The sequence below is a fragment of the Mus musculus genome, chromosome 12, assembly GCF_000001635.26.
Source record: "Mus musculus strain C57BL/6J chromosome 12, GRCm38.p6 C57BL/6J".
Lineage (NCBI taxonomy): Eukaryota > Metazoa > Chordata > Mammalia > Rodentia > Muridae > Mus > Mus musculus.
In genome coordinates, this window is record NC_000078.6 from 20,084,916 (window position 1) to 20,102,485 (window position 17,570).

Here is a 17,570-nt window from a genome sequence, read left to right on the forward strand (position 1 = left end):
TCCAACGTCATAAAAGAACACATACTGGAGAGAAACCCTATGAATGTAATCAATGTGGTAAAGCCTTTGCACAATACAGATATCTCCAATATCATAAAAGAACACATACTGGAGAGAAACCCTATGAATGTAATCAATGTGGTAAAGCCTTTTCACAACACAGTTATCTCCAACATCATGAAAGAACACATACTGGAGAGAAACCCTATGAATGTAATCAATGTGGTAAAGCCTTTGCACAGCTCAATAGTCTCCAATGTCATAAAAGAACACATACTGGAGAGAAACCCTATGAATGTCATCAATGTGGTAAAGCCTTTGCACAACTCAATAGTCTCCAACGTCATAAAAGAACACATACTGGAGAGAAACCCTATGAATGTAATCAATGTGGTAAAGCCTTTTCACAATACGGTCATCTCCAATATCATAAAAGAACACATACTGGAGAGAAACCCTATGAATGTAATCAATGTGGTAAAGCCTTTGCATATCTCAGTAGTCTCCAATGTCATAAAAGAACACATACTGGAGAGAAACCCTATGAATGTAATCAATGTGGTAAAGCCTTTGCACGTCACAGTCATCTCCAACGTCATAAAAGAACACATACTGGAGAGAAACCCTATGAATGTCATCAATGTGGTAAAGCCTTTGCACAATACAGATATCTCCAATATCATAAAAGAACACATACTGGAGAGAAACCCTATGAATGTAATCAATGTGGTAAATCCTTTTCACAATACAGTCATCTCCAACATCATGAAAGAACACATACTGGAGGGAAACCCTATGAATGTAATCAATGTGGTAAAGCCTTTGCACAACTCAATAGTCTCCAACGTCATAAAAGACCACATACTGGAGAGAAACCCTATGAATGTAATCAATTTGGTAAAGCCTTTTCACAATACGGTCATCTCCAATATCATAAAAGAACACATACTGGAGAGAAACCCTATGAATGTAATCAGTGTGGTAAAGCCTTTGCACATCTCAGTAGTCTCCAATGTCATAAAAGAACACATACTGGAGAGAAACCCTATGAATGTAATCAATGTGGTAAAGCCTTTGCACGTCACAGTCAGCTCCAACGTCATAAAAGAACACATACTGGAGAGAAACCCTATGAATGTCATCAATGTGGTAAAGCCTTTGCACAATACAGATATCTCCAATATCATAAAAGAACACATACTGGAGAGAAACCCTATGAATGTAATCAATGTGGTAAATCCTTTTCACAATACAGTCATCTCCAACATCATGAAAGAACACATACTGGAGAGAAACCCTATGAATGTAATCAATGTGGTAAAGCCTTTGCACGTCATAGTCATCTCCAACATCAGAAACCTAAACATACTGGAGAGAAACCCTATGAATGTTATCAATGTGGTAAAGCCTTTGCAGGTCACAGTCATTTCCAGTATCATAAAAGAACACATACTTTCCTGATATAGCTGTCTCTTGTGAGGCTATTCCAATACCTGGCAAACAAAGAAGTGGATGCTCACAGTCATCTATTGGATGGAACACAGGGCCATCATTGGAGGAGCTAGAGAAAGTCCCCAAGGAGCTGAAGGGGTCTACATCCCTGTAGGCAGAACAACAACAGAAACTAACCAGTACCCCCAGAGCTCATGTCTCTAGCTGCATATATAGCATAAGATGGCCTAGTCTGCCATCATTGAGAAGAGAGGCCCCTTCGTCTTGCAAACTTTTTAAGCCCCAGTACAGGGGAATGCCAGGGCCCAGAAGTGGGAGTGGGTGGGTAGTGGAGCAGTGTTGGAGGAGTGTATAGGGGGACTTTCAGGATAGCTTTTTAAATGTAAATGAAGAAAATATCTAATAAAAGGTTGAAATGTAAAAAAAAAACATACTGGAGAGAAACTCTATGAATGTAATCAATGTGGTAAAGCCTTTGCAGGTCACAGTTGTCTCTAGTATCATAAAAGAACCCATAATGGAAAGAAACATTAGAAATGTAATCAATGTGATAAAGCCTTTTCTCAAAGTTATTGTCTCTATAATCAATGTGGTAAAGACTTTTTACAACTTTATAGTCTCCATTATTTTTAAAGAACACATAGAAGACAGAAACCTTTTAGGAAGGTAATCGGTGTTGTAAGCATTTGATGTCACGGTCATCTACGATGACATAAAAGATCACATACAAGTGAGAACCCATGTCAGTGTTTTGAATGTAGTAAAGCCTTTGCATGTCATAGTTCTTTAGGCATACACAAGACAAACCGCTAGGTGGAGAAACACTAATTTAAATGTTTGCTTTTCTGAGAGTTGGTTTGGTCATGAGATCTGTTCCTAGCCATTGAAAGGCTGAGGGAGAAACCTTCTGAGTATATTTAGTAAAGCCTTTGCACAATTTTGTAGTTATCTTCATCATGGAAGAATTTTAACTGGGTAGAAACATTGTGAATCTATTTAGTATGGTGAAGCTTTTTCACTGAACGTCTTTTTATGTATATTCTTCTTTTTATGAGACTATTCATACTGGTGACAGATGCTATGAATGTCAGCAGTGTGGTAAAGCCTTTACATTGTTGGGTCCACTGAGGTTCAACACAACTCACACACCAGGACAATGCAAAGGATAAGAATTTATTGGGCTGGGTGGTGGTGGCGCACTCCTTTAATCCTAGCACTCGGGAGGCGGATGCAGGCAGATTTCTGAGTTAGAGGCCCAACAAGTCTAGAGTCTTGCTTTTTTTTTTTTGTCTGTTTGTTCCAGGACATCCAGGGCTACACAGAGAAACCCTGTCTGGGAAAAAACAAAAAAGGGAAAAAAAAGAATTTATTGGAATTAAGTCACTACTGATCAGTGAGAGACACAAAAGTATACTCAGAAGTTTATCTTCAAAACCCCACCGCCCACACCCAACCTGAAACAGAAAGTTGTATAGCTTTCAGACACAAAAACCTCAAAGTCCTGGGCCAACTTACAGCTACATTTTCTCCCAAATCAAAACTTATTTTTATTGAATGAGTCAATAAATGGTGATTGCTAACTCCTTGTATTTTGTTGTTGTTGTTGCAGCTGAGGGTGGTGTTGGTGTTGAGCTGTGTGTGTGCTTTCCCTTCTTTTGTAGACAGTAAGAGATTATTTACTACCCGTGTTTTCATGTGTATCCTTAACTTTCTCGGTTAGATTCTACCTCTATCTCTTTGTGTTGGTCTGTATGTTTAGAGAGAGGTTGTTTAAATTTGAGTTTATTGTGGACTATCTTAATTTTTTCCATTAACGGTGTAGTCATTTTTTTACGTATCAAAATCCAAGTATCTGTTGTTTTGTGGCACATGTGTACAAACCCTTCTGGCGTCTACAGACTCCAAGAAGACATCTGTGATCTTAATAGATCTTCCTTTATGTTTTTCCTGGCTTTGTACCTTTGGAGCTTTTAGTATTCTTTCCTTGAACTGTGTGTTTTGATTATTACACAAGGAAGAGACTTTATTTTTTGGTCCCTTCTGTTTGGTGTTTTGATGATTCTTGTGTTTTCTTTTTGTTAGGAAATTTTTCTTCTAGGATTTGGTTGTCAATACTTTCTGAGACTTTGAGGGAGGATTCTTTTTCCTCTCTTCCTAAGTATTCTTATGTTTAGTCCTTTCACAGTGTCCTGGATTTCCATGATATTTTATATCAGGAAGATTTAGACTTACCGTTTTCATTGTCTGATTTACCCATTCTTTCTATTGCTTATTCAATGATTGAGATTTTTCTTCCGTATCTGTGTTCTGTGGGTGAACCTTGCCTCTGTAGTTCCTTTTTGCAGTCTTAAATTTTTATTTCCATTATTTCCTAAGATTTAGTTTTCTTTTTTGTTTCTATTTCCACTTTTATGTATTGAATAGTTTTGTTTACTTCACCCGTTGGTGTGTTCTTTCTTGGCTTTATTTATAGGAATTTTGGCTTCCTCTCCTTTTTGGTTTGTGTTTTCCTGGCCTTCTTTGTGGCATTCATTGATTTTCTACAATTTTTTTCTGTTTTCCTGGATTTCTCTAAGTGATTTGGTCATTTCCTCTTTAAGGAACTCTGTCATCTCCATACATTTGGGGTTAGAGTGTTTTTCTTGTAATGTAGCTTTGTTGGAATATTTAAGACCTTCTTTGACAATATAAATGAGCTCAGAGTCATTAGCCAGAGAGCGATAAATGCTGGTCCTTATTACATTATCGAGTACCAATGTCATGGAATGGAATGGCTCTATCTAAGCTAAGTATTCAGCTTAGATTTAATCAGATGTGTGATTAATTCCGAGGTTTTTCTTTCTCCTTATACTGGACAGGTAGCCAAGTGAGGCACTTTTTGAAAGAGTTACTTTTTGTGAGACACCTATTTTTATCACTATCCTTTGAGTCACCATTAAAAAAAAAAGACCTGATGGTGACAGGGTGAGCAACTTTGTAATTTTCCAGCGTGTTTATTCATGTCAGGTGAATGAAGACAGACCAGATTGATAGATATGCAAATTGGGGACTTTAGCTTGACCCAAGCAATATTGAATTTCTGATTTTGGAGATATGTCCAATGTACCTTTAGGGTTTAGTCAGCTCAGATGATTATGACACAGGCCATTGGCTGTAGTTGTGTGTCATGTGACAGATCACAGTAACTGATATTACACACAGGAGCCAGGTCAAAGAGTATTGAATTAATGCCATTTTTTTCTGCCAGATAATACAAACACATATATGTGTGTGTGTGTGTGTGTGTGTGTGTGTGTATTCAATTATGTTTCAATTTTTCCTTTTTTAATTAATTTTTTTATTTATTTAAGTACATCCTGGTCCTGTCCCATTGTGGACAGAGAGACAAGGCAGTCCTCTGTTACACATGTGCCTGGAGTAATAAGCCACCCCTGGATGCTCCTTGGTTTTTGGCTGGGAGGTCTGAAGTGTCCAGGTTAGCTCACAGTTTTGTTCTTCCTATCTGGTTGCCATCCTCTTCACCCCCTGAAGTCAGTACACTGACCTGTCCTTATGTGACATTTCCCCCTACAACCAATATATCAATATATAGACATATACATAGATCTATATATTTCTATATCTATTCATCTCTATATCTATATATCATCTATAGATCTTCAATCTATACATCTATATGTCTATATATCACCCATATAGACATATAGATCTATAAATCTATATATCTACATATCTATACATCTATATGTATATATCTATACACCTATCTATACACTATACACTATACATCTATATATCTATACATATATCACTAAATCTATACATATATCATCTATATATTCATATAGATATAAATCTATATATAAAAGTCTATATATCTATCTATCCATCCATCCATCCATCCATCCATCCATCCATCTATCTATCTATCTATCTATCTATCTATCTATCTATCTATCTATCTATAAGTCTGTGTATATGTTTCGCTTGATGTAGCCTTGTCTAAAAGGACTGTTATGTTCTAGGTTTCAGACGTTCATCCTGAGAGGAAACAGTACGAGTAACATTTGATCTAATACCAGATCCTCGACTCTGGACCCATATTTTACGATAATTTTGGGGATTATGATTACGTCATTCCTACCTCCTGTGATCAATCAGTAAACACATATAATGCCTGCAGCTGGCAAAAGAAAGGTTGATGGCATTTCAGTTCCTGGCCTTGGTGTCTTTGGAAGAGACCATGAAGGAGAGGGAAGAAGAAGCAGGAAAAAGGTCCCATGGGTGGATGGATTGGGAGAGCATGGCCAGGAGGGCAAGCCTGAGAGTATGAGCAGCCTGGGCAGAATATGTCAAGTGAGCCGGGAATGGTGGCACTCACCTTTAATCCGAACACTTGAGAATTAGAGGCAGGCGGATTTCTGAGTTCTTGACCAGCTTTGTCTACAATGTGAGTTCCAGGAGAGCCAGGGCTATACAGAGAAACCATGTCTCAAAAAAAAAAAAAAAAAAAAAGAATATGGCGAGTGATATCTCACAGTTCTTTGTAAAGAAGTAGAGAAATTAGCATAGAGGAAAGGTATGTGCCCCATGATGGTGCTTTACTGCTTATAATCATTATTATTATTAATCATAATTATTATTTCTTATTTTATTATTTGATATTATTTCACATTATTATTGTTTAATATATTATATCATATTAATATTATTTCTTATTTTATCATTTCATATTATTTATTATTACTATTTCTTATTATTAGTTTATTCTCTTCTATTATTATTATTATTATCATTATCATTATTATTATTATTTAATACCTCTATAATTTATGTGGTGGTAAGAAATCCACAAATAATATTTACCACAACAACTTGGCTGTAAAAACAGCTTGTGCCCAATGACTGAAATGCAATTGAAAGGAAGATGTGGTTTTGTACACTTGTAACCTCAGAACCCAACAGACAAAACAGAAACATGGCCAACACTTATTTTCTTGCGATAAGAAACAGTTATTTTCTTCAGAGGAAAAAAGTTCTCTGGGATCTCTGGTAATAAGGTCACACACACACACATACCTCCACACAAACATGCACATATACTACATACATACATTCACACATATACACACACACACACACACACCACACATAAACATACATGCACCACACATACACCAAACACACACATAAATATGCCCCCACAAAAACAACCACACACATATATGCCACTTACATACATTCACACATACACGTGCACACACACCACATACTTATATTCACACACATATACCACACATACACATGCACACACACAATGTACAGCCACACACATACAACACCACACATACCCCCACACAAACAGTCACATACATACCACATACATTCATTCACACATATACACATACACCATACATACTTACATTCACACACATGCACACACACATACAACCACAGCACATGCACACACATAACATATACATACATTCATACGCATACATACAAACACACCACACACACCTCCCTTTTTGATTCTGGTTCATTTTGCTTAACAATGATTTCTAGTTCCTTCTGTTTCTGTGCAAGTATCATGATTTCACTTTTCTTCCTGACTGCATGAAATCATGTCATGTGTACACCCTGTGATCAATTTGGTTAACAAGAATGAATGCATAAAGCAGGGCCTGGACTGAGGAATTTGCATTGGTGTTCCACATAGCCAAGAGTGACAAGGCATGTCCCAGAGTCTCTTCTCCCTCAGTGAGCCCCTTGGAGCATGGCTCTTGGCCAAGGTTGTGGGGAAGGCAGGATGAGGAAATCAGTAGCTGATATTGTTTGTATACCTACTTGCCTGGTGATTTCTGCTGCAACCACCAGGTTGTGTGTCTGATGACCTTCCACAGGTTCCACCATTTGCCTGCACTTTGACCCCATGAGTGTGAAATCAGAACTCCTGGAAGCTATTGAATCTGGGGGCTTTGAGACACTTTGAGAAAATATGGACAAGGTGGAGCACGGGGTATCTGAGGTCAGTGAAGCTGGTCTGTATACATTGTAGAGGACATGGATCTGTGAACCCAGAACATGCAGCTCAAAGCATGAATGCTGTGTAGGCTGTAGACTGAGTGAGGGCAATGATTGTCCATGCTACAGATGCCCCATTCTGGTGGAGGGTGTTGTCCAGATGAGCCCAGGGAATATCTCTGTGCCTGTCTCTCAATGTTTCTATGAATCTAAAACTGCCCTAAAATAAAGTCAGTTAAAAATACATATGGGACCCAAGGAGCTAAAGGGGTTTGCAGCCCCATAGGAGAAACAATATGAACCAACCAGTACCCCCAGAGCTCCCTGAGACTAAACCACCAACCAAAAAGAATCCCATGGCTCCAGCTGCATATGTAACAGAGGATGGCCTAGTCAGTCATCAATGGGAAGAGAGGCCGTTGGTCCTGTGATGGTGCTATGCCCTAGTATGGGAGAATACCTGGGCCAGGAAGCAGGAGTTTGTGGGTTGGGGAGCATAGGAAGGGGGGCAAGTTATAGGTGATTTTCAAAGGGGAAACAGGAAAGGGATATTTGAAATGTAAAATAATGAAAATATCTAATAAAAATATGCATATGTGGACTGGTGGGGTGGCTCCATGCTTAAGAGTTCTTACTGTTCTTTGAGCAGACTCTAGTTCATTTCCTCCCGTGTTGAGAGGCTCACAATCACTGGTAACTCCAGCTCTGTGTGAACGGGTGCCCTCTTGTGGCCTCCATGGGCACCTGCACTAACATGCATATTCCCACCCTAATGTGCACATATCTGTTAGGGAAGTGCATGGCTTTTCTAGTCCAGATCTTGGATTTTTGGTCTTCGTCTGAATTCAGGGGTAGTCCTTTGTAAAGCACTTTGTTTATAGCTCCTGGTTAGGCACTAATGCAAGGTAATGAATGAAGTGATGCCCTCTTGACTTCATGGTGTCCAGTCAACCTGGCTGGGTGGGAGGAGGGCAGACACACAGTCCTCACCCCTACCCCCAGTCTGCAGAGCAAGGGAAGTCCTAGGTCCTCCTGCTCTTTAGAACACACTCTGGGACAAACCAGTGCTTGGTTCAGGAAGAACATTGCAAGTATGATCATTGCTGTGAATGGAGAGACTGCACCATAAGGGGAAGCAGAGACAGTGCTGTAGCTTAGGAAGAGAAGTTGTGCTCAGGTGACAGGACTTTCCTGTCCCATTCTGACTGCCACTTAGCTCTTGAGTCAATTACTAGCCTCCCTGTGAGCCCCATCTTCCCTCTCGAGGAAATGGAGGTAACACTGGGCCTCCCTCCTTGGTCTGTCCTGAGGATCTCAGGGGACAATGACAGCTTTGAGTGAGGTACAAGACTATTTAGGAACAGGCCCATAATACTGTTCACTGGGAAGAGGCCTCCAGTCCCCATGTTGGGTACAGACAGGGAGGAAACAGATGGCCTTCTGAGCTGGCTCTACAAGGGTGGCTAAGTTATATTCATGATGCTGAATGTGTGTATCTTTGACCAGATTGGTGATGGTAGTGTGCTGTCTGAGTTGGGATATATTTTTACTCCATGTGTACATCTTCTTTGTGCCATTTTCTGAGCCAGCGAAGCACGTCTGGGCAATATGGGCTTTGAGGAAAAGGCCTGGCTCGGGTCACTCCCAATAAGGTCCAGAGGGTCTTTGGGTCCCCTCAATAGAAAATAGACACAATGGAATATGGTGTGCACTGCTGGGGCTAAAGAGAGCAGTTCCTGAGTCTATACGACTGAATGTCACCTGCATACATGCCTCCAGGGTCCTCGACTCCAGGTGCCATCCATGCACAAGTGTATGGTAGGGTACAGTCAAGCCTGGAAACTGATGTCTGGAAGCTGGAGCAGACAAAGAGGTCAGAGGAGTACAAGTTCTAGCCTATAGTGCCTCTTCTCATCCTGAGGCCCTTGGATGCTTTGGTGTACACCCAGTGACTCCTCTGTAGCCAAACACACCTCGCCACTGAATGAGGAGAGTCTGGGTCAGATAGTTCTTAATCTTATGTCAGAACTTTGCTATGGGGTCAGAAGTCAGAGGATGATCAGTAGAAAGATCCCTCTGATGATGGGCACCGCCTCCATTCTCACCCACCTGCCTGTGGATGAAAGCATGTACAAGTCTGGGGCACAGCCTGTTGCCAGCTGTCCACTTTGGTAGGCCATATGGCTGTCCTCAGCGTGTATTAAGAATATGCTCTGTCCCTAGTGAGCTTGAGGGCTCTGGCTTCTAATGGCAAAGTAAAGCAAAGTAAAGCCTGGGCCTTGAACTCATTATAATATTGGAAAAAGTAAAGCTGGAAAGAGGTTAGGCTTCGAAGGTTGTGTGTAGAGGCTTCCCTTTTCAACCAAGTATTCCAGGAAGGCTAAGAGATGTAAGCAGGGAGAGAGCCTGAAGAAGGTGTGGGAGCAGAGGCCCAGTGGCAGCCGTAGGGATGGAGACAGAAGCAGTGGTCATATTTGTGGCCAGAGAGGATGGGAAGATGGGTCATTCTGATGGGGTTGCAATGAGTCACAGCCTATAGCTCAGAGCTCAGCATGTACTGAGTGACAACTCAGTGGTAGTAGATAATGACCTATTCCCTCCCTCCCTAATTTCCCCACATGTTCCTGCTTTCTCTGTGTCATAGGGACTCACCTCTGAGCACACTGAGGCTTCCTCTGAGCATCCATCTTTCCTGTCCACCAGTCAGCATCTTCTCCATCTGCCCAAGGTTAGGGTCATTCGCTCAGCACATCTTCAGGCCAAGTCCATGCATACTTGGTAAAGGTGGCTGGATGAATGAATGAGCAAAGGATTCGTATTCCTGTGTGTAAGAATAGCGACCTCCCAGGGGGGATATCTTCCGGAGTCCTATGTGGTACTCTAAGGAGTCCTCCTTCTAACAGCTTTTCCTCCTGGGCTATCACTGGAACCAGGAGGGGTGGGAGCCTCTGTAGTCAGTGAGGTAACACATCTCTGTGTTGGGGTGGGGTGTTCGGGTGTGTGTATGTGTGTCTGTAAACTTTACAATGCGTATGGTATGAAGTGTGAGCCACTGCCTAAGGGTCTCTAACCCTCACACTCTAATTCCCAAGCAGTAGGCATGGACTTCCCAGGATACCTGCTGCCATGACAGAAGGGGCCTTCCTCCTCCTGAAACCCCACCCCTGTGTCTAGCAAGCCGTTGGTGCTTGGGCCCCTGTACTAGACCGGCCCCTCAGCAACAGGAGCCTCTGGGGTCCCTGCCCTGATGTTTGCCTGGCTACATCCTTCCTTCCCTCCCCTTATTTCCTCTTTGAAGTACAGGAGTTAGGATGTCACTGGCCCTACCCAGGGATGCTTCCAGATCACAGTGACCCCAGGCTCTTTACCAGCACAGAACATGGTTTTTAATGCCACTGCACTAGGTGTGACCTGCAAGAGAAGCTTTTCAGGTTGATGGCTTCCCTCCTCACAGGGTGCTGTACTCAGATGGAGCTCATTGAGGAAGCCTGTGGTCTTTCACAGTAAAAATCCTCCAATGTCCCCACCGAGCATTTGCCTGGTGGTTCAGTTTCTCTGTCTCCTCATAGCTTCTGTTTCCCTTCCTTTCATAGAAATAGGCTGTAAACTCCACACACAGGGACCTTCACTCTTGGTTTACAGCTAAGGAGACAGGACTCAGAGAAATCAAGGTAGCAAGAACATATGGGTAGAAGGGAAGGCTGTAGGCAGGGAATGACCCAGGGGCTACCAAATCTGCTTGTCCCATTAAAGCCTGACACAGTGAACTGCAGTTCCTTTTAGAGAAGGACATACATAGGTTCAGTCACGAGCAATGAGAGATATTCTACCCTGTTCTATGCTAGGACTGCCTCAGAACCCTTGGGTTACTGCTGGACCCTCCCAGGACTGTTGAGTGCTGGCCCCTGGCCAGGGCAACCTGTGTCATTGACCATGTAAAACCAGTCTTAGAGGCCCCGTGCCATTCCCCTGGCTACTGGGGAAAGGCCATTGCTGACTTCTTGGCCTGCAGCATCAGAACAGAGTTGATATGACCTGTCATCCCAGCCAATCAGGAGCCCATGTGTGAGTCATTCAATAGCTGGCTCAGGGACCCCAAAGAACCTGCTGCATCAAGCCTGGGGCCAAAGTGCCAACCTGAGCGTCGGTGTTGAGCAGTAAGGCAGAGAAGCCTATTCTGGCTCAATCCCACTAGGACTGACTGCACAAGACGTCCATCTGTAGAGGGACTGGGGGAATGAATGGGAGGCCTTTGCCCTCTCCTGCTTGCAGCAATGTCTTTCATATCCTTCAAAAGAGCACTTAAGGCATGCCGTGTTCCAGTAATTTCAGCAGACTGAGGAGTGTCTTGATTTCAAGGCTGGCCTGGGATGTATAGAAAGACTATCATAGCCAGATGGTGGTGAGGCTCTCCTTTAATCCCAGTACTCATGAGGCAGAGGTAGATGGATCTGTGTGAGTTCCAAGCCAGCCTGGTCTACAGAGGGAGTTTCAGGACAGCCAGGGCTACACAGAGAAAAGACTGTGTCACATGAAAATGGGAGGGCGGTGGTGCATGGCTCTAACACCAGCCCTTGGGAAATCGAAGCAGGAGGATCAAGGAGGTTCAAGGTCATCGTCCTTTACATAATGAATTCAGTGTCCAGCCTGGGATACTTGAGACCCTGTCTCAAAACCACAGGGTGTGGACTCAGCCCACAGGAAGAAGACTGTTTGTATAACACAGGTGTCTGTACCTCTGGCTCAGTCTTGAGCTTCTACTGTGCAGGCGAGCATTGATTGTATCCTGATATTTGAGCATGCTAATTTCATGTCTTTCCAGCTATCCCCATTGCCAGTTCCTAGTCTGCTTGGGTTGGTCCTCTTGGTTGTGCTCCATGTTAGCTGGCCGACCTCTGTCCTCGTGTGGATACTATCACTTCCTCATTGGGCAGCTGTTGTGTGCTGCAGGGCAGTGAGTTCTCCTTAGCTCTGGCCCTGTCACACACCCACAAATTTCTTTTTGCTTTCCCCTCCTCCACCGCTGGGAACTAGCTCTCCAGACATCCTACTGGTCCCATAGAGAAGCAGAGGCCTGTAAAAGGTCTGGTCTTGTGATGAGCATCTTTGATGATAATGACCTCTTGGGAAGTAACAAGAAGCCTTACTTGGGACCCCATAGCTGGATTGCTGTCCAAAAGGAGGGACATCAGCATCTGGCAAGTGAACAGCCCCTAGTGTGACACATTCCTGAGTGCCTATTCTACTGTCACTATTGTGCCAGAATGGAGCTTTCTAGAAGACTAATTCACCCACATCCCTCACATTCCTTCCTGAGTCCCTAACCCTGGAGGTCACAAAGTGTTTGAGCCTTCAGGATAGGAAGAGTTTCTTGGGCCTCCTGCTGAGCCTCTGAAATGTCATGTAGCCCTGACTCACAGTTATAAACAGTGTGTGTACCCTGCCCTGTTTGGGGGCACTGTGGGGGTTCACGGTGGCAAAGTATTAAATGCAGAAATGCAGGAAGCCGCAGTCTAAGAGGTGGAGTGCTCCCTGTGTGTAAGCATAAGGACCTGGGTTCAGATCCCCAGCACTCGTGTTAAGTGCCACATATGTCCTTGTTCGCTGTGACCCTGACACTGTGGGATAGAGACAACAGGAACCAATTCTAGGGTAGTTCTGGCCAGCTAGTCTAGACAAAATGGTAAATAGTACTCTCTGGGTTAATTGAGAGGCCCTGACTCAAAAACAGGGGCAAGACTCTGAGGCCTGTAGACCTGTCTCTGTGCTTACAAACAACTACTACTGTTTCAGAGGACCTGAATTCAGTTCACAGCACCCACATCTGGCTCTGTGAGCCACCAGTAACTTCAGTTCTAGAGCCCTGACTTTTTCCCGCCTCTCTAAGCATACACACACACAGACATACATGTGCATAGAATTTTGAAAGTCTTTTTTAAAACAAAAAATATAGCTGGGCAGTGGCAGCATACAACTTCAATCACAGCATTCGTGAAGCAGAGGCAGTTGGGTCTCTGTGAGTTTGAGGCCAGCCTGGTCTACAGAGTGAGTTCCAGGATAGCCAGGGCTACACAGAGAAACCCTGTCTTGGGAGAAGTGCAGAATAAAGAAAAGCAAAAAGAAGGAAAAAACATTCTCTTGTCGACCTCTGTATCCTGCATGGGAAAGCATGTGTGTGTGTATGAGTGTGCATGTGTGTGTGCATGAGGGTGCATGTGTGTGTGCATGAGGTTGCGTGTGTGTGTGCATGAGGGTGCGTGTGTGTGTGCAAGAGGGTGTGTGTGTGTGCATGAGGGTGCATGTGTGTGTGCATGAGGGTGCGTGTGTGTGTGTGCATGAGGGTGCGTGTGTGTGTGCATGAGGGTGCGTGTGTGTGTGCATGAGGGTTTCCAATGAAATGCTGTCCTTTGTAAGAGTTGCCATGTTCATGGTGTCTGTTCATAGCTGTAAAAATCTAACTAATATAGTGTGCAACATACACACACACATACCTGCACACACACACACACACACACACACGAAAAAAGAAGAGAAGAGAAGAGAAGAGAAGAGAAGAGAAGAGAAGAGAAGAGAAGAGAAGAGAAGAGAAGAGAAGAGAAGAGAAGAGTTCAGTGTCTGATCCTGAAGCCCCTACCAGACAGGGCTTAGCCTATAATATTCTATCTACTCAGAGGTTCTTAGACATGCCACCAGTCAAGAGATTGAGGCTGGACCACTGTGTATCTCGAGCTAGTATCTCACCAGCAAGAATTCACTCAGACAACCCGATTCTTCTACAGCAAAACTTTATTGCTTCATCTGAAGGAAGACCCCGAACAAGGAAAATGGTGCTGCTTATATACCCCTGCGTGTGACGTGTCAGCTCCTGATTAGCTGCTCACTCATCACCCCACTACTACACCCCGGGGTGGGCAGTGACTTGGCACGAATTTACTCTTGCACCTGTGCACATTACTTGTTTACCAATTAGGCACAGCGGAGGCCAGCGCCATCTTTTTTTTTTTTTTTTTTTTTTTTAAAGATTTATTTATTTATTATATGTAAGTTCACTGTAGCTGTCTTCAGACACTCCAGAAGAGGGCATCAGATCTTGTTACAGATGGTTGTGAGCCACCATGTGGTTGCTGGGATTTGAACTCCGGACCTTCGGAAGAGCAGTCGGGTGCTCTTACCCACTGAGCCATCTCACCAGCCCCCAGCGCCATCTTGTAATGGCGATTGCTCATGGCTCTCCACATCTCCTCCTTTTTATTTTATTAAAACGCAAGCCACTCTTTAATGGATGAGGATAGAGGTCGAATTACTAGTGTGCAGAAATAGGGGCCATGTACAGGATTGACTCTTAAGCTCACAGGCTTTTACCCCGAGCAACCCTGACCTGCTCCCATGCCGTTTTTCCTGGGGGAGGGACACTTGGACACTCAACCCTCATGTAAATCGACTTGTCTTCTAGGAGTGCCCAAACCTCTGAGCGTCTCCTATGCGGTGCTTAGCCCAACAATCCATAAGAGTCAACGACCTACTCACTCGTCCTTGTGCAATGAGTCTAGCCTCTAGGGGTGCAAGAGCTGAGTATGGCCTAGGGTGAGCTTTAATTGTTGAGTCTCTCTCATTTTCCGCAGAACCGAGGTGTGCAAGAGCAGAGAACTCAGATGCCAATTAAGACTTACGCATGGATAGCCAAATTTCAGGGGAGGTCCCTTGTTCAATGGCTGCAAGTGCTTGAGCAATAACGACATTGTCACGATTTTGTTGGGTTCTGAGCTTGCAGACCAACCAGAGCATGAACACAAGCCCACAGCAGATGGCAGCAGCAAACAAAACTACCCCCACCCACTTCTTAAAATAAGAAAATGCAGATGAAATCCAGGAAGAGAGGCCCTCTGTCAATGACAGGTCTACTCGCGTCGAGTTGATCCTTAGAACGGCCACTCTCAGGGCCTCAAGTGTCTCATCGAATCCTTCAGACCAATTTCCTGCAAGATACAAGGAGAGCTGTCTAGACAGATTAGCTGCATGAGTAAATTTTTCATATTGAACACTGGTAATGCACAGAGCACCCAATTTTCTTTCACAGCCCAACTGGGCCAACTGGTATAGAACACTTATCTATTTCTCAACCAGATTGAGGCGCTGATTCAAAATCATCAGCCCTCCCTTCAACTGGGCACTAGCAGAAGTTTGGATATTGATGGCATCAGTCACTTCGACTGAAAGCTGATTTAATTTTGTGCCTGTTTGGACCGTGCCAGCCATAGCGAACCCTGCGGCTGTAGCAGTGGCTGCACTGGCAGAAATTGCTATGATAACGGCCGCAGTAATGCCAAAGTCTCTTTTTTGTCGAAACAAAGATAAGGTGGAAGGTGTTTCCACTGGAACAGGGATCCAACGTGGGATCCGGGCCACCATGGCGCGGGTGTCCTTTGTTGCATCCCAACATTGAGAAATCCAACAGGAATTAGTTACACAGTTTTCAAATGAATCATTAGATAGAATAAACAAAAACAAAGGAGGATAGACACATACTGGAGTTGATATATAGCTGATTTGATTAATTTGTGTCTTATTTAAGCCCAAGATCTCTTCAGTATGAACTATATTTTTTTTGTTGGACTATATGCCCCAATCAGGGTATAATTGGAGAGACCATTGTAAATGGCCTTTCCTACGGCACCTTCTTTTAAGAAAACAAGGGAATTAAGATCTGTACAGCTTCCATTAATCCCACAAAGTAGCCATTTGTGGTAAGGGTTCAATCTGCGGTCCTGCAAGAAGAGGCCTGTTCTCATTACAAATTCTTCATCAGCCCCAAACAACATATTGGGGGAGAAGGTAAAATATTTGTGCTCATCAATCCATCTGGCTACAGATGACTGACAGTCTGTCCATGGCGGCAACTCCCCTTCATCCTCTCTACCACAATGGGGTGCAATCCTGGGTTGGGGAGGATGCTCCGACTCATTCCAATTAGGAGACGGGAATGTGCTGTTTAGCCAAACTGTCGATTGCCACCAAAACCATGTAACATGAATAGTACTATCTCTTCCTTTTTCTCGGGTTTGAGTGAAATTTACAGTCCCACTCTCCCTAAATGATCCTATCATACGGATACTGAGCTGAATACAATCCCCCTTTTGTGAAAATTGAAAACATAAGGAACCCTGTTCTTGGAGGGAGCGATTTTCTCCTAATGGGACCCGTAAAGGGTCAAATGGCAAATATGGTAAATCCAGTTTTTTATTAGTAGTAAAGAATTTTGGAAAAACTACAGCATCATGGTGAACTGGCATTGGTTTAGGGAAACCCGAGAGAATGGCCCATCTCTGTTTGCCCATTATACTAAGAACCTGAGACAAGTTCAATGTTGTCAGGATCAGAAGCAGCCCTCGGGAGATCAGCATCTTCCACACCATCCTTGATGAATATCTTGCGGGTGAGTCGTTCCGGGAGCCAAAATGGGTTGTCTTCACTCTGTGGAAAAACACAGACAGCTCCCCTGGATCTTATTAAAATAGGATCTGGGCCTTTCCACAAACCAGTTAAGACATCTTTCCATTTGACCATTTCTTTTGGTCTATCTGGGTCTGAGCTATGTCGATCAGCTGCAGAACGTCCTTGCTTGTAGAGATTCAAAAAATTAAGTGTGAAGAGTGCCATAGAGACAGCTACTCTTGGCACTGAGGGCAGAGTCTCATCAACTACTCCCCACTTTTGACTTGAGTGTATGGTGGGCACGTTCCACAATGCCTTGTCCTTGAGGATTATAAGGAAGGCCAGTCAGGTGAGTGACATCCATTTGATGAAAAATTGCTGAAATTTAGCAGAAGTATATGCTGGCCCATTATCCGTTTTAAGGATTTTGGGCTTGCCCCAAGCACTCCAGGCTTCTAAGCAGTGCTATATAACATGAGAAGGTTTTTCACCTGTTAAAGGTGAAGCAAACATTACACCAGAGCAGGTGTCGATGGAAACATGTAAATATTGATTTCTCCCAAAGGAGGAAACATGAGTGACATCCATTTGTCAGACCATCTGACACCTCGGGGATTTACCCCTACATGAGGAGTAGGCAAAAACTGACAACAGTTTTGACA

General features: G+C 43.4%; 2 protein-coding genes across 4 annotated transcripts in view; both read left to right on the forward strand.

The window, feature by feature from the left end:
- The window catches only part of Gm3993 (predicted gene 3993), a 40,136-nt gene that overhangs the window by 13,346 nt on the left and 9,220 nt on the right, over positions 1-17,570 (forward strand). The window contains exon 4 of one of the 3 annotated variants that reach the window (XM_017315274.2): positions 5,478-5,788. The exons of 1 other annotated variant lie outside the window; for it this stretch is intronic. In XM_017315274.2, coding sequence (XP_017170763.1) covers positions 5,478-5,523 — 46 coding nt within the window. In that variant the 3' untranslated portion in view covers positions 5,524-5,788. Of the gene's footprint in view, positions 1-4,802; positions 5,021-5,477; positions 5,789-17,570 lie in introns of those variants that run through there. One more of the 3 variants, XM_017315272.1, reaches the window with a different exon arrangement.
- Gm38704 (predicted gene, 38704) lies at positions 117-2,423 on the forward strand (the record flags this gene model as incomplete). Its single annotated transcript, XM_030247024.1, has 3 exons — positions 117-174; positions 343-1,437; positions 2,398-2,423. Coding segments are annotated over 3 exons (1,179 nt in total), but the record flags the coding sequence as incomplete, so codon positions are not given.